This window comes from Archocentrus centrarchus, chromosome 17, assembly GCF_007364275.1.
Source record: "Archocentrus centrarchus isolate MPI-CPG fArcCen1 chromosome 17, fArcCen1, whole genome shotgun sequence".
In the NCBI taxonomy this organism is placed as follows: domain Eukaryota; kingdom Metazoa; phylum Chordata; class Actinopteri; order Cichliformes; family Cichlidae; genus Archocentrus; species Archocentrus centrarchus.
Genome location: NC_044362.1, coordinates 19781887 through 19805026, shown reverse-complemented (window position 1 = coordinate 19805026; position 23140 = coordinate 19781887). Strand labels below are relative to the sequence as shown.

At 40.2% G+C, this 23140-nt stretch overlaps 2 protein-coding genes across 2 annotated transcripts in view; one reads left to right on the top strand and one right to left on the bottom strand.

Moving 5' to 3' along the window:
• The window catches only part of sntg1 (syntrophin, gamma 1), a 37263-nt gene extending 29819 nt beyond the window's left edge, over positions 1 to 7444 (bottom strand). Inside the window, exon 1 of the mRNA XM_030752926.1 lies at positions 7124 to 7444. The gene's annotated coding sequence lies outside the window, so the exon portion shown is untranslated. The remainder of the gene's footprint in view (positions 1 to 7123) is intronic.
• A 4116-nt stretch (positions 7445 to 11560) lies between these two features.
• Positions 11561 to 13840, top strand: snai2 (snail family zinc finger 2). The gene is made up of 3 exons (XM_030752169.1): positions 11561 to 11772; positions 11973 to 12494; positions 12791 to 13840. Exons 1-3 carry the CDS (start codon positions 11694 to 11696, stop codon positions 12970 to 12972), a joined length of 783 nt encoding a protein of 260 aa, XP_030608029.1. The 5' UTR covers positions 11561 to 11693; the 3' UTR covers positions 12973 to 13840.
• The last annotated feature ends 9300 nt before the right edge of the window (positions 13841 to 23140 follow it).

Genomic DNA, 23140 nt, shown 5'->3' with positions numbered 1-23140 from the left:
CCTAGTTTAACAGAAGATAAAAGACTAATTTATCTGTACCAACTGTGATTGTTATCCCATCATATCCCATCACCCATCATTTAATGATATTTGTTACTTTTCTCTCTATATTTCTAATAATAATTTGATTATTTGTAAGTTTAGAATGCTCATTCAGACAAATTCAGCTGAAATATGTCGCTTTGAAGTCTAGAAACGTGCGATTGGTGTTTTTAGATATTGCAAAGAAAGTGCAAAACTTGGCAAAATGCAATACATTTTGTATTAAATTTGATTTAAAGATCTGTGATATTCAAATTGATATGAACAGTCCTATTTCTTTATGGTGATTATTACAGAAGAAACCTGACAATTATTGATACCAGTTTTAAATAATAAACCACACATTTTTCACATACAACTTCCTTTTTTTTTTTCTCCAAAATTTGTCAATGTATTTTAGTTTCATTGACATGGTTAAGCACTGTTATTAACTTTAAAAACTGGACTTTTTGAAGCTTTTGTCTCTACATGCTCCCCACACTGTCTGTGTCACTGTCAGGCCGGCCGTGTGCAACGGATGTAAGAAAAATCCTGACATCATTTGCAGACCTGCTTTAAAAATGAATGCCTTCACATGGTCAGCTGAAAAATGTGTCTGCAGCTCTGATATGAGCACTTTGTGTTCACAGGTGCCCTCCTGTATATCCTGTCAGACGCCAGCGCTTCTCCAAAGATGAAACAGGAACGAACCTTTTGTGCCTTTTAAGTCGAGTCAGCGAAACTCCTTTTACAACAAACGCCATCAGATATTTTCAGTCCCACCAATTTGCCAAGCAATGTTTTTCAAATAACGCTCTTGTGTTTGACACAATGGCTGAAAACACAGAAAGAGAGCAGAGTGAGATTGCCTGGCTGATGTGGAGATTGTAACGTGACATCTCCATCTCTTAGACCTGAGGACAGCTGTGGCCCATACAGGATGATAAATGGCCATTCGTGCGTAGGTGGAGCAGCTGTCTGCAGAGTGCTCCGCCAAACGTAGCTTTGCCACTCGAAAATTGAGATGGGTTTCACTTACTGTATGTTCATTTGTTCTGCAACTTGGAACATATGGTGCCTGAGAGTGCAGCTTTTTAATTTGGAGAGTGATGATAGGAGGTATTATGTTACACAAATATTATGGCGTCTCAAAACAGTTCCACTCAACAGCAACGGCACTGCACTGATGAAATTTCACAGGATCTGCCAGCTCATGTGACAAAACAATGAAATTTCTGTTATGATCTGCCAGCTTCATCTAATGTTGAATATGTACACCTTCTGAATCCAGTATACAACTTCTAAAGCTTTAGAGACAATTTGGAAAACTTTGAATTACATCATCCTACAATAATTATTTATGAGCTGTAATCATAATTGTTTATGGTTAGAGACATTAACTCTTACAGTCTGATATAGGATTTTTTAGACCGATACAGATATTGATACCAATATTTGGGGAGCTGACTTTTTTCTTTCAGCTACATGAAACCTAAACAGAATTCCCTAACATTTGTTACACATGGTTATTTACTGACTCGTTTATGCTCCGCTCAACTCTGCTGAAATCAGCTGGTTGTTGTCATTGTGACCTTGCAAACGTGTTGCCAGCAAGGAAGTTGCAGAGTGTCATCTGGTGGAAAAATTATGCAACATCAACACTCATAGTTAAATGATCTCTCTCCCGTCACTTCTTTACTTTTTACTTTTCATTTTTTAGCTGTTATTAATGTTGATACCAGTAGATCAGCAAATAACTAATGTCAGTCTATAATATCGGTCCGCCGATATCAGTTGGGCTCTAGCAACAAGACAAAGATTTTTTATGTATTTTTGAAGATTTTCTGGCCCCTTCTCTTTTGTATTTACAATCATTTCAGGCATTTTTTGGATTTAAATCTGTAAATCAGTTGGTTTAGAGTCCTCATGACCACCAAATATACTTTTTTACCTGCTGTAACTAATTTCTTCATTTTTGTTTTGAGAAGAAACTGAGAACTGTAGCTGCTTTGTGGGGTTTTTTTTTCTGTTTCTTCTAGGTAGGTATGGATTAAAGTTTTAAGAGCCAATGCAGTGATCTGTTTTGACTTTGTCTCTGGAGCACGAACTTTATGTTTCATAAAAATGAGCAGCACACAAAGAAAGCCGTTGCCTTACATCACCTAGCTTCATGGCTATAATGTTCTTTAAAAGTAAGCTGTGAAGTTGATGCGATCAGCAATCCATAACTGGAATAAATTCAGTTTTCTACCAAAGAAGACATGTGAGAGGATAAAATCTATGAATTTTGATAGTCTGGGAATCTGCTGTTATTTTCTAAATAACATCAAAACATAATATCTGAGGCAGCTTTTTTAGCTATTGTGTTTTATCCCAAACATAACATACAATTTAAAGCAATAACAAAAAAAAGGCCACAACTGTTAAGCTGCGATAAGTGGATGTTTGCAGACTGATGACTTATGACTGATCATTTGGATTTAATATAAAGAATTGTGCTAAAGCTGTTGTGTGCCGGCTTCTCTCCTGCTGACGCTAATAAGCTCACCCCTCAGTCTTACTCCAGCAGTGAACAGGCTCATGTCAATAGGCAGCTGTTTGAACAGTTGCGTATTTACAGAGTACATCTTGTATTCAATGGGGCCTGTTTTTGTGTAACGCTAGAGGTGCTACGTTTCTTTCTTTTCTTTCTGATTATGTTTGAGATTGATCACTGGGGCAAGATGCAAAGAGCACCTCATCATGTTTTTAGTTTTTAGCGTATTTGTCAAAAAGAAAAAAAAAAGTATTTTATTACCTCGTAAGTCAATACCTGAGACCCCCAGGTACAGCCAGTGGCACTCTTCATGCCAGATGCTCATGAATGATAGGCAGAGGAATAAATTAGTGATGGACACATTTATAGACTGAGCTCATGACCTTCCTGACTATGATTTATGTTTTTTGGCAGCAGGGAGCCACCAGATATCAGGTAGGTGCCAACTTAAATCAGTGAGAATCATCTCACAAACTGATTCCCTATTAAATCGCTGGATATCTGGGAGCAGAAACAGGCACACGATGGATAACAAACTATGCACTCAACTGATCCTGCAGCACGTTTGCTGCTGACAGGTTCTTTAATTGGACTGTACTTCTTTTTAAATATAACACACGACATTATGATGCAATGCCTAAGGATAAATAGGCTGTATCAAGCATGATATCTTACATTAGGGTCTTAATTGAGTTCAACAAATGAAAAACAGCCTTTATACCACACTGAATTATAGAATTAATTCTCCTAATTATGAATGGATACTAAATATATATATATGCATGCCATCATTTTTAGATTTTAACCAATGAAGCCTGAACTGCCTCGTAGGGGGGTACTTTAGGGTCTGGAAATGGCACCACGCTGTGTGGTGAGTACATGAAAGGATTAAAAAGCTCAGCATATTGCTGAAGGCTGGGCTACATTGAAATGATGCTACACAGTCGAGGGACACAGCTGTTCACTTGCTAAATATAAAGTAGGAAAGTATAGCGCTATCTCTCAAATGCTTGGACAAATTATTTATAAACTCATAATGTGTGATGTGAAAATTTCTATCTTGGGATTGGGTAGGGCGATTGAACATATACGTAAGTTTATGCATGGACAGACTTGAAAGATAAAGCTCTCTTTGGAAGATTTATATGAATTAAAGACAGAATATAGCCTCGGAGATAAGAATGATTCCTGTGGGATTGTTTGAGCCACAACATATTTACTAGAAAAATGTCCATTGAATTTCACTACACAATGTGTATGTAGGGAAGCAACCAATGGCTTTTAATACACAAATTGTTAATTCTGTAAACTATAGGGAAATAGGGAAAGTTTAAAAAGTTTATCAAAGTGATATCTTTAAACTGCATTCAAGTTGATTTTAATGTGATTTTAATACCTAAGAAGTATTTTTCAAGGTAGGTCCCTCCATTTGGTGATGTAAGTCTCATACTTGGTGGAGCATTTGCTGGAGTGCAATGATCTAACCTTGAGGTCTCTGCTGAGGCATCTTCAATCAGCAGGTCTCGAGCACCAGCCAGGCTTCCAGGCTGCTTATTATCTAATTTGAGAGAACCTATCAGTGCCCCCTTTTCTGCTCTCTGTGGAAGAAGCAGCTCCAGAATTGGATGATATCAAGTTTTCCAGTAATAAATGTATCTACGTATATTTCATACTTTACAACTGTGGTTCTTGAAGTGAAAACTTGGTCTTACATGGCATGAATAAAATAACTTTGCTTGCCTAGTTGCTTTAGCCCAACATAAACTTGTGGCATGCACCATTTCACAGTTGTTCAAGTTGAAGTCATAAAGTTGTTCCGCAACCATAAGTTAAAAATTGTGCAACTGAGGGTTGTTTTACTATGTTTGCCCTATTTTACAATTCACATGTTGAATGAACTGCAAATCATTCACAGGGAAAAAGAAAACACCACAGTTTACAGTGCACAAGACCTCCATCTATTGAGCCTGATTTGCGAGTGTGGCGTGCTGTCAGGGCAGCAGTGCTTAATGAACAAGCAGATTCTCCACATTAATCAAATGTGACCTAAAATTGTCTGGCCTGGGCTCCTTACAGGTTGTAAAACACTAAGGAAACACTACTCTCCCTCAACAGAAATTCACTCTTGGAGGTGTAGAGGTTCTCTACACCAGGTTTTGTTACTTGTAGCATGCTTGTCCCATTAATCATTATTGGTATTATAAACCCTTATTGGTTTTCTTATAGCAGTTATCATCTAGGTGTAGCTTTCAGTGAGTTAAGTCTGCGTTGCAGTCTTGAACCTCTAAATCAGATGGGCTGTTATATGAGGTGCATATAAATGAGAGTTGTGTCTTCTGTCTTCCCCGCCATGAAGAGTTTGGTGTGCATTTGCTTCATTAGCCATCAGTCTCCGCTAAGCCAGACTAATGGTTTTCTTGTTGCATGACAGCAACTTTGTGGCACAGACCACTAATATATTTTCCCTGTGCGCTCCCTCAGAGAGAAATATATACAGTTCCCTTTTTATTTGTGCTGCTCATACATCACGCCGCAAATAAAAGCATATGGCTCCTCCCCTGCGAATTCAACATCTGGAGCAGTTTGTATGGATGGCTGGACAAACAGTTGCTATAAAAGCCCCACAGACACATCAGGTGTGATACATTTTTCCTCTCCGCTTTTGAGCTCTGGGGCGAGATTGTAATGAAGATGTCCAGCCTATCAAATGCCTTTTAGATAGAACAACTGCTGGAGGAAAATGTTTGAAGGACTATAGCACATCCTTTAAATGCACAAAAAGCTGTTTTCATTTTCACCTTTTATTTTCCTTACCCTGGCTGCTACTTTTTGAGTTTCCTCTGCCACAGTTGTCAAGAAATTTGTGCAACATTTTCAGGCCGGCACTCATTTTTATGATCAAAATAGGTCACTGAATAAAGTCATGTGGCATTAAAAAAATGAACTCAGGCCTCACTTAGGGTACGGAATGTGGAATCCTTAAATATGCAGAGTTTCTCTATTACATATCAAGCTACTGGGTGATGCTGGGGGAGTGTAACAGCACTTTGAATGTGTTAACATACATAATTAATGTCAATGTGTACATTCCCTGCTTCTAGTGATGCCTTATAACGGCTTTTCCCACTTGCGTATTTCAAGACGTTTAACTAGTCTAGATTTTTAAGTGACCCAGTGGGATTCAGCTGCAGGAGAAACAGCAGATTATTGATTAGTGTGGAGGAACACTTAGTTGTGCAGTGCAGACATTGTTTCCAAATCAATCAACGATGTGTATGTGTGTAGGCTTTAGATCATAATTTTGTTGGGTACAAGTCAGTGTCTAGTCGCCAGTTATCAGCAGATCCAGAGTGCAACACAGTGTGGAGGATTCAAACAAGTTGTCCCTGGCTATCTCTCCCCCGCCCGACATATGGACCACACATGACTGACACTGTTTCACTCAGGCCTGATTTCCTGACAGTGTACCTCTGCTACTTGGACCAAACACCTCCTTGATTTAGAACATACAGTAAGCAGAAACAGGGGTGGGGATGCATGTGCTAGCACATAAAATCATCAATGACATGTCAAAGTGTGTCCCTCTGTAGGAAGTGAGACCCACAGTATATCAAACAGATTGCACCTGACCTATGACCAGGGAATGGAGCAGCGCAGCTCAATATGCTTGTATGAGCACCGAGCTGGACACACTGAAGCTACAAGCCTGAAACCACTGAGGTGAAGCCTGATTTCTACATTTCAGTGGGCTTCTTAGAGACACACTGCAATGATTGTCTGTCAGCCTATAATGGATTAAAAGCAAGCCTTTCTTGTAAGCACCCTGCCACACCAGTTTATAGTAAGGGAAGCATCGTAAATTTTGTGAAACACTCAGGGATTCAAGAGTTTTCTGCGAGGCTAATAAAGCACACAGGGCCAGCGTCAGCAGCAGCAGAAGCAGCAGCAGCAGCAGGCTGAAATACTCCTCAGGTTTACCACAGATGGACGTTTGCCTTGATGCTTTCTGTAAGAAGAAGCTGGGAAGGATCGAGAAAGAAGACGCAGGGCTGCTGAAGGATTTGTGAATAGTTGAGTGACGTTTGAGATGTAAAAATGGCATTTTTTTTTAAAGTGGGGATGTTGTCGATTACTGGCATCCAATGCAAAGAGAGTACTTTAACGCAGCTGAATAGCACTATGGAGGTCTGCTGCCACTGCACTGGCTGGAGGAACTGCGGGTGCTGCCTGTGTACCTGCACCGAGCCAGTGTTAAAGGTTTCTACAAGCCCATATATCCCATGCATGTCATATATTAAGGAAACTGTTTTACCATGAGGCCCATCGCAAGTTCCGCTAACTGCATCACACAAACGTAACTATTCGCAGATGCCATGGTTTATTATCATCATATCATAGGTGACTGGTAGATAAATCTCAGCGCACCACTAAAGCAAATAACATCTCGAAAAAAGTGCACTGTGCGTGGATTAATGTTTCATTTCACGGATACTGGACATTCTAATTAACTACCTATGTTCGTCGTGGACTTAAATGCAAAAGCGACAAAAGGTATGTGAGGCTTACCTGGTTTTCTAGTAACAGGTGGCGATGTCCTATTAGATTCCTTTGGACTCCAATCAATCAATCATGTGATTGTTTTTTTTTTTTCTTGTTATTTTAATTTATGCATCGGTTACTAAAACATCTCTGCGAAATCACACTGTATCCCTTGTGGCAGCATCGCCCACACGGTATCCTGGTCCACTACACTGTAGCAATATGCAAAAACCGACAGAAAACAGCCCGCACTCGCACACCAAACCAGATTTGTCCATATTTCCTGGGCAGCGGTGGTTTCAGGGATTCCTCTCCGTCGACATCTCTGGCAGAAGGTCCGCTTTCACAGCTCCGTGTCTGTCTCTCTCTCTCTCGCATCGCGCTGCCAAAATGACTGAGGCTGGAAATCACATGCGGCTGGTTCAACGCGCGCGTCAATCGCCTTCGTTTACCCAAGGCACCCTCACAACTCTGGATCCATAAATATTACATGATTCTACTTTTTTTTTCTTTTTCTTTTTTTTCGGTTTTCAGGGACGCCTGCCGCTCTGTCCCACATTACACACACTAATATCACAAAGCCTTTTTCTGTTTCTACCAATTACATTTGCGTGCACTGCGGTGCTCTGTGCATGTGTGTGCCTGCCAGCTCGTACGTCTATCTTTCTGAGGACCAGTTTGAGTTTTAGACCTTGGGAGGGAGGACATTTGTGAAATGTGAGGGCATTGTGGCCGTTTCTCACTTTCTGACAGATCTTCAAAGGGGCTTTTTGAGGGTTCATATTGGGTTTAGGCGAAGGCTGGTGTTAAGTTAACGCATTTAGAAAGTGAAATCCAAAAGTGTGCCTTTAATAGTATTGCACATGCTGTGTGGACATAAATCTGTCCAAACTGTCACATTGTGGGGATCTGTCTTCGTTTTAACCCCCCCATGGCATAATTCATTGATTTTTAGATTGAAGTTCTGGTCTGGAAAGGGTTGGGTTGGGTTTAGATTAAGGTTATGAAAAGGTTCAGATTTCTCCTGGAAATTAATATAAATCCTCCAAAATTATGGAAAAATCTGACAGATTCCACCAAACTTTGCCCAGTTACAGGTGACCAAAAGAAAAATACATTTATATTGGCTTCCATGTATAGTCCATTCTTAAAAATTATGGGTATATGTGTGTTACAATGTTCTGAGCTGAATGGTTTTTAAAAGGGAAAAAAAAAACAAGGCATGGGTGGATTTTCTCAGTCTTGCACAGTCAGACACTGACTCAGTTTGTGCTCTCAGTGAACACACACACACACACACACACATACACACACACACTGTACATGCATTCAGTCACTCAGTAGTATTTGGATTCTCTCCCTCAGGCCCTCTCGTGAGCAGCTGCGCAGGCTGACCAGGTGCTCCTTATTTTCCATGCTGTCATCATGCCAGCTGAAAGATCCCGCTGTTTCCCCACATGAAGCAAGTTGACTCCTCTGACGTTTCAAGCTGCCTGCAAACCTGAGCAGCGAGTCTCAGACAGCATTTACTCATAAACTGTGCAGCGCTTGGGCACATTGCAGTCTGAAGTCCACATATACATATATTTCTAGCCTGTTAATTAAGGCTTGTTAATTAAGGGTCAAAACCTGCTGCACTGGACTACACAGTACTGATCCAGCAACCTACAGCTGTTCTCGTGGCTATCTATGCCAAGGGGAGTTGTGTGATTGGGAGATAATAAATGGAAGTGCTCACTGAATTCACTCTTCACCATACAACAGCAGCCTCTATAGGTGTCTTCAGCAGTAAGGCTGTCCTTCACAAAATCTTGACTGTGGTCCATTATCACCAAAGCTAATTCACACCTGTACTAATGATGTTATATAGTCTACAGGTAGGTCCCAACAGAAGCCTTGGATGGGAAGATTATTTGACCTTATTACAGCTTTAATCTATTTGACTTACAGTTTCTTTGGCTGTGTCATTAAAAATTCAGACTTTCCACCATCACTTGCAATAATTCTGTCATAACTATTATGGCAGCTGACTCAGCTTTACTGCTTTAGCATACATTGAAATACAAGTGATTTCGATGCACGCCACTGCCTGAAGACTTTAAAATCAAGAAAACTTGGCCACCATCTCAGACCAATCTACATTTGAGGTACGCTATCAGAAGGAGTATTTTTAAAAAAAACAAAAAAACAACAGCAACAACAAAGGTGGTGCAACAGAGCTAAACCCATTTTCTTAATCAGCTTCTTAATATGAGCCATGAGGGTCTACACATACAAACTGTTAGCTGCCAAAACAAGGACAGCTGCAGTTATTTCATGATTTTTCTTTGGGTGTGTGTGTGTGTGTGTGTGTGTGTGTGTGTGTGTGTGTGTGTGTGTGTGTGTGTGTGTGTGTGTGTGTGTGTGTGTGTGTGTGTGTGTGTGTGCTCTCTCCTCACTGGTTTGAAGTGGGAAAGGCTCATTAGGAAAATGGCGATAACATATTCATGTACTGGTTACAAATGATTTGAATTCAAATGTGATGAATGTCATTGATCGTTTCCTATTTAGTGAAAATTCTTTGGTTATAATATGAAAACATGACACTGGAAAACAGCCTTATCCAATCTGCCCTCCTGTACTGTGCTCGTGGTTCACATTTTACTGCAATAAAAGCAGAGGTGCACAGACTGTCTAGCAGAAAACACCTGTGCTTGACCACAAAGCTTGTTCACATTTTAATTGAGCACATTTTTGCTGGTGTTACCCAGTCCTGTTTTGACATGATGTAGGGCCAAAGATTCAAGGCTTCCTCTCCGTTAATTAATTTTAGAGCTCATAAACTACATCCTCTGCTTTTCAGAATTAGTGTTATGATTTCAGATGGTGCTCCAAGCTTCTGCCCACCCTCTCTTCATTACTGTCAGTAGAACAGCATCCACATGCTCTGAATGCAGAGAACATAACTGAAGCATGAAAACTGCAAGGAGACATTTTTCACCTGAGCGTGCATGCAGTGCTTCACTTGCTTGCTGGGTAATATTGATTTCAAAGCATTATCTTCTACAGTGCACAATGTTTTCTGCTGGATCACCACCAAACACCACCATTTCTCACCCATCCTACGTGCCTACAGAGTGGCGAATGTGTGACAGTAGCTGGGAGTTATTATGCGCAGATAACCTTCCTTTCCCTTTATAATCCAAGCAGGCACAAAGGGAAACTATTCATGATCTGCAATTATGTTTTCTAGATAAGATAAGCAGTTCACAATTAACTTAAGGCTTGCCCCAGACATAAGGAGCTTTTCATATCTGCTGACCCAGCCAATCAAAGTGCTCCAGGAGCTGCTTTTCAATATCACCATAGCTAAGCCTTTGCCTTTGTGGGTTTCTTTTTTTTTTTCCTGCCCTGTTAGCTTAGATGTAAGACTCACACCTCTCTCAGAAGAACTGACTCCAACACAAGGGGGCGTACACTGCTAAGTTTGCCTCTCCCTGTCCAGTTCAGCAGCAGCAGGGATAAATTTGATTATGGTATGATGCTGACCTTGAGAGGGAACTACACTTAAATTTACATTTAAAGGATGAATGCCTTATTGCATTATTGGCAAGGAAATGTGTGGCTTTTCCCGCAGAAAGCTGCATTAGAAAGAGCCACTCTTTGGCTTAGCCAGTGAATGACAATGTGGATGGCAGCATGCAGTTTGGTCAGTTGGTGGTTTGCATGGATCCTGCAGTCACTTGCCTGTTTAAGAAGTCTAGAGATAGTGATTTGTAAACGTATATATATATATATATATATATATATATATATATATATATATATAAACCTCCTCTCTTTCATCAATCCATTTATTATCATCAACATTATTATGCATGGTGGTGTAGGTAGAAGCATCCACCAATTCAGGCATGCCACCCATAAAGGATAATCAAGTCCCCAGAGGTTTATAACACAACAGTCATCAGTGACACTGTGCACACTCCGTGCAGTGATTGCATTAGCGATGGCATTTTAAGTAGCTAATCTATGTCACCCTGAAGTCCTAATTCCTTTTTTTTCCCTCGCACCCTCTTTTATTTAGCTGCATCAATATTAAAAAAAAAAAAAAAGAAGAAGGAAAAAAAGAAAGAAAAAGAAAAAAGATCTGCACTTTGTGGTTTAATTTGGGGTGATTTACTTTACTCCTGCTCCTCATGTCAATGCAGTTAAGTAACCCGCTTGTACGCTTGAACCACAAACAAATTTTGCACTTTTATGCACAAAGCACCTGTCTTACTGGAATAAATGGCACTAACCCAGCCCCGTAGGGGGGCATGCGCGACTATAGGCTGAAGGCGCATTTTACAGTTCAGTGGTACACGCGAAATGTAATTGGTTTGAGCTCCCAGTATATGTAAATAGAAGTAGATGGCTCCTCCCATGCACCTGATACGCAGTATTTACAGCTCTTTACAGCTACCCACTGCACTGTTTCCAAGAGCGCAGCGACGCACCATGACACTCCACTGGACTTAAGCAATAAGGATTTCCGTCTTCGCGCAGCAAACTGACGCTCATCTCCTCTTTACTAAGAGAAAAAAAGTTTGCCAAAGTTGACTTCTTGTTTTCCAAGATGCCACGCTCTTTTTTGGTCAAGAAACACATAAACTCCGCAAAGAAGCCAAATTATAGCGAGTTGGAAAGTCCAACAGGTAAAGTTTTTCAAATTAAAGCAGCACTGTTAACTTTACAAAGTTTGAAAAGTTGTGTTTCTTACAGGCAGTCGCATTTTTACTTTGCAGAAGTTGCTTTCGTTTCAAACTCATCAGACTCTCTTTTGAAATCTGTGCTCTTCACTCAAGTCATCACAGCAAGCATCTTATAACTCTTTCACTTTTGCTGTCTTTTTCAGTGTTCATCACACCGCACATCTACAAGGGCCTTCCCCTGTCTGTCATCCCCCAGCCGGAGATCCTGAGCCCGGCGGCGTACAGCCCCATCACAGTGTGGACTACTAGCAACTTGCCGCTATCTCCGCTCCCCAGTGACCTCTCCCCCATCTCTGGATACCCCTCATCGCTCTCCGACACCTCCTCTAAAGACCACAGCGGCTCCGAAAGCCCGAGGAGCGATGAAGACGAGCAGATGCTGCCCAAGCTGACAGACCCTCACGGAGTTGAGGCAGAGAAATTCCAATGCAGTTTGTGTAGCAAATCCTACTCCACGTACTCTGGACTGCTCAAGCATAAGCAGCTGCACTGCGACGCCCAAACGAGGAAATCCTTTAGCTGTAAATACTGCGAGAAGGAGTACGTTAGCCTGGGGGCTCTCAAAATGCACATCAGGACTCACACCTTGCCTTGTGTTTGCAAAATATGCGGGAAAGCGTTCTCAAGACCGTGGCTACTCCAGGGACACATCAGGACGCACACTGGTGAGTGAATTGGGGAATAAGAGTGGGGCCTGCTGTGTGAAGAAGTAACTTTGATTCTTCAGGAACAGATTCAACATGCTGTATGACTTAGTCCTTATAACAACTCCCCACTGTGTTGTAGTGAGGCTAAACTCTCAGACTGGTATTATTTTCTGTCAGTTTGCAGTTTTTCTTTCTTGAAGTATAGTGCTTTCCTTTTAAACTGTGTTGCAACCAGTAAAAAAAAAAAAAAAAGTCCACAGTGGCTCTGGGTGTACAATCGCTGACAATGTCCTCTCTCATTTCTGCTTTACCAGGAGAGAAGCCCTTCTCCTGCCCTCACTGCAACAGGGCGTTTGCAGACAGGTCCAATCTCAGGGCTCACCTACAGACCCATTCAGATGTGAAAAAATACCAATGCAAGAACTGCTCCAAAACCTTCTCCAGGATGTCTCTTCTGCACAAACATGAGGAATCTGGTTGCTGTGTAGCACACTGAACTGGGATACCTTTTCCACAACCACCACCACCAAAAAAAAAAAAAAGAAAAACAAAAACTCTCCTCTATTTCTTCTTTACTTTTCCAAGCCCAGGAGAACTGTTAGGGAATCACACCAAAAGGGGTTTGTTCACAAATATACAGACTTTTTTTTTTTTTCTTTCTACTACCGGTCGATTTAATTTCAGAGTGTGAAATAGCTCAGTGCACACAAGCCACGCGTTTCAAGCAGTGTTTCTGTGATTGCAATCAGTGTCGAGCTTTGTCAAACCATGTACTCACCTACCTGTGCTATTCATGCACTTTTCTGCATGTCTAGAAAGTTTTTATATGCCTTCACAATGCTATCTACAGTGTTTGTACCAATATCTCTCAGTGGCTGTTATGCAGTTTGTTTGTTTTTTGTTTTTGTTTTTTTTTTAATACAAGCAGTACCAAAAGGTGCATTTTGAATGGCAGTATAATCAGAGGAATATTGAAGCCATTGCTAGATAGGGAAGAAGTGCAAACTTAGAGTTAGGGTGAAATTATTATAACTTTTGCACAGTCTTTAGAAACAGTTCACCAGCACTCAGAAAGCAATACAAGTGCCTCAGTTTTACTCAGCAATAATATGTATTTTCCAGCAACAGGTTCCTTTTATATTTTTATATATTGAATGTAAGTGTGACTGAGATGATTGTATATTAACAGTGAAAACTGTGATGCTAAATGGTTTTGATATTTTCATATTATCATGACACTTTTGAAAATAAAGTTTCATGACATTTTGTATAATTCTTTTGGTCTCATGCACGAGTTGCTTTTCTTCTGTCAAGCCTTCCTTGATGTATGAGCAGCTCCTTTGACTGATCGTCACACGCTTCAAATGAAATAAATACCGCAAAAGTAAATGATATATAATCCGGCTTGCACCATCTCATGTTATGTAGATGTAAAAAAAATAAAAAAAAGAGAAAGAAAATGAGGAAAGAGGTGACTCAGCTCTGAATCAGGCCTGAACCTGTTCCCTGTGAACCTGTCCAGGCATCAAACAATCTTGAAATTTAACACATGCTAGCTATATTGATCTGCACTCACTTGTTACACCCTTTGAGGGCCCGTGACACTTTCTTTGCCTGAGTCTGTGTAAGCTTTAAATGTGAGGGGTGTTGTTCTTATAGAAAGTCATCCTCGCTTTGAAACTCGTGCCATCAAAGTAGATAAACTGATGCAAAGCTGTTCTTATTTTATGTTTCTGCTCAATCACAACAATCACTGCGGGGTGCCGGGGCTTACCGATCTCCAGGTTTTAATGTGTTTTTTGCAGAAAGATCAAATTTGCATCTGCTTTGACGACCTCCTTGAATTCTGGGATGCTTGCCATCAAGGATTAAATAGACTTCCCCGGGCTACATTTTGTTGTCTTTTACCATATGCTGTCTTGAAGCAGATAGAGATTAGAGCACAAAAAAGTGCAATGCCTTAAGGGATACAGTCAAAGCTGAACTCTTTCTAACAAACCCCAGAGTGTGCTCCCATTTGCCCTAATGGCCAAAACCTGCTGACCTGAAAGATGTGATCTGACAAACAGACACTTGTTTTTCTAGCTGCGAGGGGCTGAACTCCCCTGTAGGTAGCTACTCCTCGCTCTGAGTCATCATCAAGCTATTCCAGGTGCTTGCTGCAGCTCTTTGGACCGGGCCAGGTGGCTCCAGGGCTCTTCAACCTAGCTGAAAAGCAGGTGCAGCTGGAAGGACACAAAACTACAGTCACTACAGGTCCGCTGATACTGTAGAAACCACAGCCATGACCTAATGTGCAAATGTTACAAGCAGCGGGCCCTGTTATTCAGATCATTTGCCTCATAAAAGGAAAGTACCATCAAGAGGGCACTCTAAACTCTCACAAACGCCGCCCATCCTCGCTTTTCTTTGGAGAAGCTAATATCTTTCATTCCATAGGCAACACTTTATCACTCTGGTGTGTCAGCTAGGGGAGAAAAAAAAATATGCATGTATAATGACTATTAGCTTCATAATCTTGCAAGATTTTCCTTTTACAACGACAATTAACTGCATGACTGATTTCTCAGATAACAACAATGTGTTAAATGCTTCCCCCTCCAACATGAATATTTGATTTAGCTGTTGTGATAGTAGTGGGTGGAGATAGGGAGGAGAAGGAGCAGGAACTCATTTGTTCCAAAGCATATGGCTATTAGGAGATGTGCTAAAGGATGTGATATCAAATATTTGTTAGGTGTGGAGACTGTTAATGGCTCTGTTTTAAGCTGCAAACCGTTAGAGGACAAATGCAGGTAGATACCCTGTGGGTGTTTTTGCACGTAGATGAATGATAAACTGGAATGAACATATCTGAGGTTTGAATTAAGTTATCATAGTTGGCAAATATAAAAGTATAATTTTTGCCACATTCTACTTTGGTTTTTGTTCATTTCATTTGGCAGTGCAACATTATGCACTGGATACAAAGCTGCATTTCATTTGCTTTCCCAAAAAAATCAAAGGAAGATATTAATTAGGTAATTTAGCATATTTAACACAAACCGTTTGCCCTATTTAGTACAAATTAGAGGTGCAACTGACAGTTATATTATGTTTTATTAATTAATATGTCGAGTCTTTTCTTAATTGATTTTTTTTTTAAATAAAATGTAACACTAAATAATTTTCCCATAGCCCAAGGTGATGTATTCAAATGTCTTGTTTCATTGGACCGAAGCCTCGAGCTAAAACGCATTCAATTAATTTAATATAGGACAAAGAACAGCATAAAATCTTCAGATTTGAGAAGCTGTCACCAGAAAATCCCCCCCCCCCCCCCCCCCCCCCCCCCCTTGGGAAATAGCTAAAATGATTAACTGAATATCAAAATATCTGTAATAATGGATTCATCAACTAATCCTTTCAGCTCTAGAATAAGATTTTGCCATTCCTTTGCTTTAGATGTTATTTAATTTCACCTACCATCATCTTCATTATTGACCACCTTAAAAGCCTGAATTCATAAAGCTGTTTATTTTATCACATGCATTAAATCACACATAAAATAAACGTCCTCTCTCTGTGCATTTATGTGCCCATGGCGACATATAAAGAAACCTCAGAGAACAGTTGTGCTGGATGTAAAGCAGGGCATGACTCCCAAAAAAAACCTGCTGACTTTATGGTGAATCAGGGAGTGTGATTCTTTTATGACAATCAAGTGGAACAAATAAATTTAAGGGCGTCCTCTGAGCTCTGACTGTTTTGGCTGGGAAGTGATCCCCAGCTCTCCTCTCTAACCCCAGCACATCAGAAAGGAGATGATTGTGTATTCCCCTTCACTCCGACTGCCTGAAGGAAGGTTTGCCTGTTTATTGAGCTCCTGCATCTTGTTAAAGACTATTCTCTTTTATTTCCGTTGCTTCCTCAAGTGACTGGGTAGCTATTTAGAATGATGCTGCTTTCTTTTAGCATACTGTTTTCCTCTAATTGTGTATTGTCCTTTGTATTTGTCCATAAATTAGATTAATGCGGATCAAGCCAGCGTGATTTAATCACCAGGCAAGATGAATTCTTTTGAAATTTTTTTGCTGTCTTCTAGTTTTACGTCTTTATCTCGTTAAAGTAAAAGAATTAATGCAAACAGTTGTTTAAAGACTGAAGAAATTGGATTATAGTTCGACGAAATCAGGAGCAGACTGCCTGTTTGATGTGTGGCAGGCTTGAGTCATGCACCGAGGAATGGTGGCTGACCCTCTATGTAGGTCATAAATGATTTTTTCTTCGGCACGTCATTAGGAGCAGTGAAGTGTAGAGTCCAGCAGAGACAGACGGTGCTCTGTTGTCTTAATCAATAGCTCTGTGGCCTTTTTTTTCTTGCCTTCTTCTTGAGCAGAGGTCAGCTGTCAGAGAATCCTGTGATCATATTCACTTGATTGTGTTTCCTCCTTAATATTTAGCCCACTAAACCCCGTGACCACAGTTGTAAAAGAACATCTCTGTAAACAACACGGCCCTTTGTGGCCACAAAAGGATCTGATTGGCTTAAAGGTGCCCTTTTTTCACTTTCTAACAGTTATCACAACTCACGTATTAAACTTGCTAAATTCTTCTTCTTCTTCTTTTTTCTTAACTACATGTAAGCAGTAAAAAGACCAATAATAAATTTATGTAAAAACACTGCTACATTGTAAGGCAGAGATGAGGGTTTATTCTTTTATCCATTTGAGCCGAACCACAAAGGAACAGAGCAGTGAAGCTCACTATTTAGGTCTGAACTTCATAGATTCATCTGTTCTCTAAGTATTTTTAAGTAAACACATCTGGAAGGTAAATAAATCACAACAGACTACAGCCTTGTTATTACCAATGAAAACCAGCTTCATTCATGAATCAGGAAGTCTTACAGCCAGCTCATCACATCACTTGGAGCTTTACTAACTTAATATTTCTGCATAACAGTGACTCTTTTTTTCCCCCCGCAATATTGATGCTGTTTGTATTTTAACTGCAGCACAAATTTTACACTTAGTTGATTTTAGAATCTCTCAATTAAATCATTTGCTATTAATTTTGTATATTGATGGGTTTCGGGTAACTCTGTGGCATGCACGTTATGCTGCTAAAATTGCTAGTTGTAAAATCATCATAATACAAAGTCTCATACTGTAGTTAGCTTTTTAGACTGATGTTAATGCACTTCATACACTTACAGGCTTATATACTTTCTGAGGAATATAATTTCAGCAGTGATGGAGCGAGACAGTTTTATTGGCGTGGACAGGTTGAAGCCATTACTTACACTGGGGTGGCACGGGGAAATTAGGACAGGTAAATGGCTCTGTACAAGGTTCCGCTATAAAAATAGCAGTTATTGGATGAAACTCCAGTTCTGAGTATGTGCACACTTTCCTAGCTCCTCCCCTAATGGGCTTTACTATTGGCCGTCTGTGTTGGAGCATGACCAACCCCGAGCACCTCTTTGCTTGACCCCTGAATAGTGGCAAGGTACTTTTTTTTTCTGATTCCCATAGCTTCGTACCCCACAACAAGGAGGTACAATTTAATACATTTGAAAATTGGAGTTACTGTACAGATGCACAGCAAAGTACACAATTTTCACTAGAGTCAAAAACTAAGTGTAGATGATGCTACATTACGCTGAATTTATTAGTAGCTTTGTTCATCATGACTATATTGATGCTAACTAAAGCAGCATATAGGTGAGGGGAATAACAAATAACTATACCACCAGCTTCTCTTCCTTTAATGCCATACTGGCTTTTTGAGCTCACATACTAAACAACTGTATGGCACAATTACTTTTAAATGTTAGAATAGATTTCAGACCCACCTCAGTTTTGGGCAACTACCCTGACTGGCCACTTCATTACTTACTCACTAGTACCGGCTTGGACCCCATTTTGCCTTGAGAGCTGCTTTAACTCTTTATGGCACTGATTCAACTAGGTGCTGCAAACACTCCTCAGAGATTTTGGTCCGTATTGCCATGATAGTATCACACAGTTACTGCAGATTTGTTTGTTGCACGTCTGTGATGTGAATCTCCCCTTTCCCCGCATCCCAAAGGTGCTCTAATGGATTGAGATCTGGTGACTGTGGAGGTCATTTGAGTACAGTGATCTCAGTGTCATGTTCACAAAACCAGTTTGAGATCATCTGATTTTTTTGACATGGTGCTTTATCCTGCTGGAGGCAGCTGTTAGAAGATGGGTACGCTGCGGTCATAAAGGGATGGACATGGTCACCAGCAATACTCAGGTAGGCTGTGGTGTTTAAATGATGCTCAGTTCAGTGAAGGGGCCCAAGAACATATCCTCCACACCATTACAAAACCACCACATTACACCATCAGCTTAAATTATTGTTAGAGGGCAAACTGGATCCTTGCTTTCATGTTGTTTAACCCAAATTCTGACCCTACCCTGTCACAGAAAATCGAGACTCATCAGAGCAGGCATCCAGTTTAAAGCGTAGCCTCGATTTCCTGTTCTTAGCTGACATGAGCAGCACCCAGTGTGGTCTTCTGTAGCCCATCTGCTTCAAAGTTCAAAGTGTTGTGCGTTCAGTGATGCTCTTCAGCATACTCTGATTGTAACAAGTGGTTATTTGAGTTACTGTTGCCTTCCTATCAGCTTGAAGCATTGTGGCCATTCTCCTCTGACCTCTGACATCAACAAAGCATTTTCACCCAGAGAACTGAAATACTCAGACCACCAAAAACCATGCCTCTTTCAAAGCCCCTTTAATCACCTTTTCTTCCCCATTTTGATGCTCGGTTTGAACTTCAGCAGGCCATCTTGACCATGTCTAATGTCTTTAAATGCACTGGGCACTGAGATATTCGCCTTAACAAGTGGTTGAATGGGTGTGTGTAATGAAGTGGCCAGTGAGTGTCTGTTGTAACTTTGTTTCAGTTATAAGCGCCACAGTTCCTCTTGTCAAGTACCAAGGTAATTTTACTAAAATTATCACAAGTATTAGAGTGTATAATTGCAAATTATATTTGATGTTATTATTTATCTGTGTTTAATTAATAACACATTCAAGTGAAACTGTTTCAGAACTGTGTAGCATTCTAGCCTAAGACACTGTATGGGTTTGTTTATGTGTGTAGATGCTGGTATAACAGTTAAGGACGTTTCAGAGGAGCAGCTAATGTTGTTGGCAAACTAATAATCACAAGTGGCTTTTTGTCTCAGCAAAATTACATTATAGTGTGTTATTAACAGTTGATTGAGTTTTCATACTTGTTAGTCTGAAAATAATGTTCTGCTGCAGTATTCTGTACAGCATCATTTTATCAGACTATGCATTGTTTGGAAGATGCTGATGTTTTTCTGTCACCTACAGGGGCATCTACTGTTTTCCCCAAAGGGCTTCAGAGCTTTGTTTTGGGGGTGAGGGTGCAAAAACAAATGTGTGAATATTACGGGGTTAAAGCACAGTGTTGAGCTCTTTTGTCATCCAGTCATCTTATGGTTCAGGCGGAGATTGTTTTTTCCAACCCTATACCCTTTAAGCTCTGCAGTTTTTCATTTTCACATTTTCAATATAGTCTGAAATTTTCCGAGATCACCTGCATCGCATTATGTGGAAAATATCAGAAAAGATGTCAGTTCACAGATGCCAGTCCATTTGGGTCTCCTTTTTCATGCAGCTCTCCAGAGCTCAGTCTATTTCCTTCACATCCCACAAGAACAGAGATCAGAGTCCTTTCCACTGCGTTTTAGGACAAAGTACTGGATGTCCATCAGATGTAGGAAATTATAAACTCCTAGATCCCTCCTGAATGGTTGTCAGTTTCACAATGTGGTGCAGGAGACTGGTGGTTTGACGTAAATCTGCTGTCACACTAAGTGGTGTGAGCCTGCTTTTAATTTGAATAATGATGATGACATTCTTTGAAAAGCGGATGCAGCAAATTGCTCATTTTTAATCCTTTTAGTACTCAGAGCTGCCTTTGACACCGTTGATCATCCAATTTAAATTTGAATGCCGTAAGCACTGGGTGGTATCACCTGTCCTGTGCTTGACTGATTCATCTCCCTCTACAACAGAAACTTTTATTTTACATATGGAAACTCATCTTTCTCTTCAGTGAACATGATATTTGGAGTTCCTCGGGGCCTGTTCTCAAGCCAACCCTCTTTTCATTCATGCTTTCTCCAAATTCTAAACAGAATGTTTGATTTTGTTGCTCTGCAAATTTTCTTTTAAACCCTCACAAGCCAAATAGTGACATTTATCTCCTTTGACTGCATCTGGCTGCAGATGTGTGCAGACGTTTTAGCACTCACTGAGCTTCAAGGTCAGCAGAAAGGGAATTTTACTCACTTTGTGATCCACTAAATCTTTCCTCTAGCGCCACCATGAAGATGATGTGAGATTATGAGTGAAATCCTTTGAGAATCTTTGGATGGATTCCATGGAATTTGCTTCAGAGATTTGTACTCACTTCAGGATGAATAATAAAAACTTCATTTCAATCAAAATTGATAAAAGTGGTCTCCTGAAGGCCAAAAGGCTTTGCTCTTGTAATTTGTCCAATGCTGCATGTATGTCACAAAACCCTGCACAGCTAATGTCCTTCACATCAGACCCAGTACTTTGTGTTTTGAGCCAAATTAAAATATCTGCAAGCTAACACACTAAAGCAAGATGGGGTTTTTAACTTACATGCCATGCATCTGCATTTAGGAGTTTTTAGGGATGCTTGTATGACAAAATCTCCCACAACCATATGAATGACCATAGCCATTGTAAAAATAATCTTAGGCCCCAGTTGCACATGCCTAGAAACCGGTCGGCGACCATCTGGCAATCACTGGTCACGAGGGAAAATGTGCATTCTCCGACCGGCTGGCAAGTGGTTACTGGAAGATGCTGGCAGGTGCTGGGTGAAGTCTACTGCAAAAGAAGGTGCTGCACCAAAAACCTCCTTGTGATTGCTTTGGTCGCTAGTGGATTGCCATGGTTTACAAGGAAGACACCAACTTGTCTGCAATTTGCTAATTACTATTACTGACTGGTAGTAACACTTGAAAAAGCCTTCAGGAAAAGTTGTGCTTCACTGTTGCAGCCAACACATTGCAAAAAGTTGCAGCTTTTAATTTGAAGGCAGACGTTCTCCATTTCTGGTTTGCATCACACTTTCATAGTTTTGTTGCCACTCAGAGACCCGCGGCAATCTGCTAGTGACCAAAGCAATCATAAGGATGCTTTTGGTGCAGCACTTTATACTTCTTTGCAACCAGTCTCACCTTGCGAAAATGTTGTTATAGTAAAGTCAATATAGAAATAATATGCAATTACCTTTGGGAACACTTGTTTTCAGCTGGCCGGATTCTGTAAAAAAAAAAAAAAACACCACACTGGCTTGTGGTCAGTGAAGCAGCTCTCAAATGTGCCTGCTGTCATGTTCTGAGGTGGGATATTTGTATAGATGTGGCCCAGCAAATCTCTAACTGACATTGCAGTTTTTGTGGCTAACATAAAATTTTTAGTGGAATTTCAAACTCAAAAAGGGGGGAATAAATAAATAAAAATGTATCACCCTTGAGTTATAGCCCTTGGTCAGAATGTAGCCCTTCTGATAGTGAACAAGTGTGTACAGTTTAAGTGGCCTAGCTTGAAGACAGAAACTGACACAAGCGGTCACAGACCTGGCCCCCATCTTCGAATAAACTATTTTAAATGCAATAAGATCACAAGCTCATTGCACACGCTCACAATATAGTTGTCGTGCTACAGTCTCCAACCTCTCTTTTCCCTAGTGTGAATCTAGCATTACTGGGGCATAAAATAGACTGAAGGCTTGAAGAAGAAAAAAAAAAAAAACAATCACAAACTTCATCATCAGTTTAATTTAACTGTAGAGCATTTCGTTTATTTTTCCTTGTTCAACTGAGACTGGGAAATGTATTGCTGACCTTTGAAACAAAAGTTCACAAAAAACAAAACACAAAGTTCATTTAGCTGTTTTGGACCTTTTGATTATTAGGCAATAAAGCTGAATTTTGATTTAAAATAAATCAAAAATGTCCTCCTGTGCGCAGGACTATCTTGTCAAGGTTAATTCTGATGGTTTAAAATTTTATCACTTGTTCCATTTCAACATTATAAATAGATTGTGTGGAGGTGTTTCATTTTATATTCACATGGAGAAGGTTTTCATATTTGCAGAAATATTAATATTTTCTTCATCTACTAAGACAACACAAAACTTGGCATGCGTCTTTCAGTTGATGCTTTGACAGCAATCGGAAGCTACAAGCAAAGTGGTCCCACTGGAACTTCACATGCAGTGTGGGCTCACACAGAATGGTAGGTTCCCAGTAATTATAATGAATTATAATAATTTTCAAGCACTTATCATTTTGTCTTTTACCAAATTCAAAAAAGAATAAGCACTAAAGGTAGGAGACAGGTAATAATAAAGGTAGTTAAACAGTTAAATGTCAAATCAGGAGAACGATAGTGTGGGTTTTATGAAAAAATAAGTTTCAGCTGTAAATAAGCTGGTAAATGTTTACTTTGAAAGCACGTGGGTGTTTGCCCTCTGGGATCTTAACTCAATCCAGCTAGAAGAACCACATCTTGGCTCTCCACTTTCAGATGTGATTATACAATTTTACAATCAACTCTGCTCTGAGCAACAA

Bases quoted from the DNA above. Each gene is read 5' to 3' on its own strand.
- snai2 (XM_030752169.1), top strand. From the start codon at position 11,694: ATGCCACGCTCTTTTTTGGTCAAGAAACACATAAACTCCGCAAAGAAG. The intron at 11,773-11,972 runs GTAAAGTTTTTC...TGTCTTTTTCAG, and splicing joins CGAGTTGGAAAGTCCAACAG to TGTTCATCACACCGCACATC. The intron at 12,495-12,790 runs GTGAGTGAATTG...CTGCTTTACCAG, and splicing joins ACACATCAGGACGCACACTG to GAGAGAAGCCCTTCTCCTGC.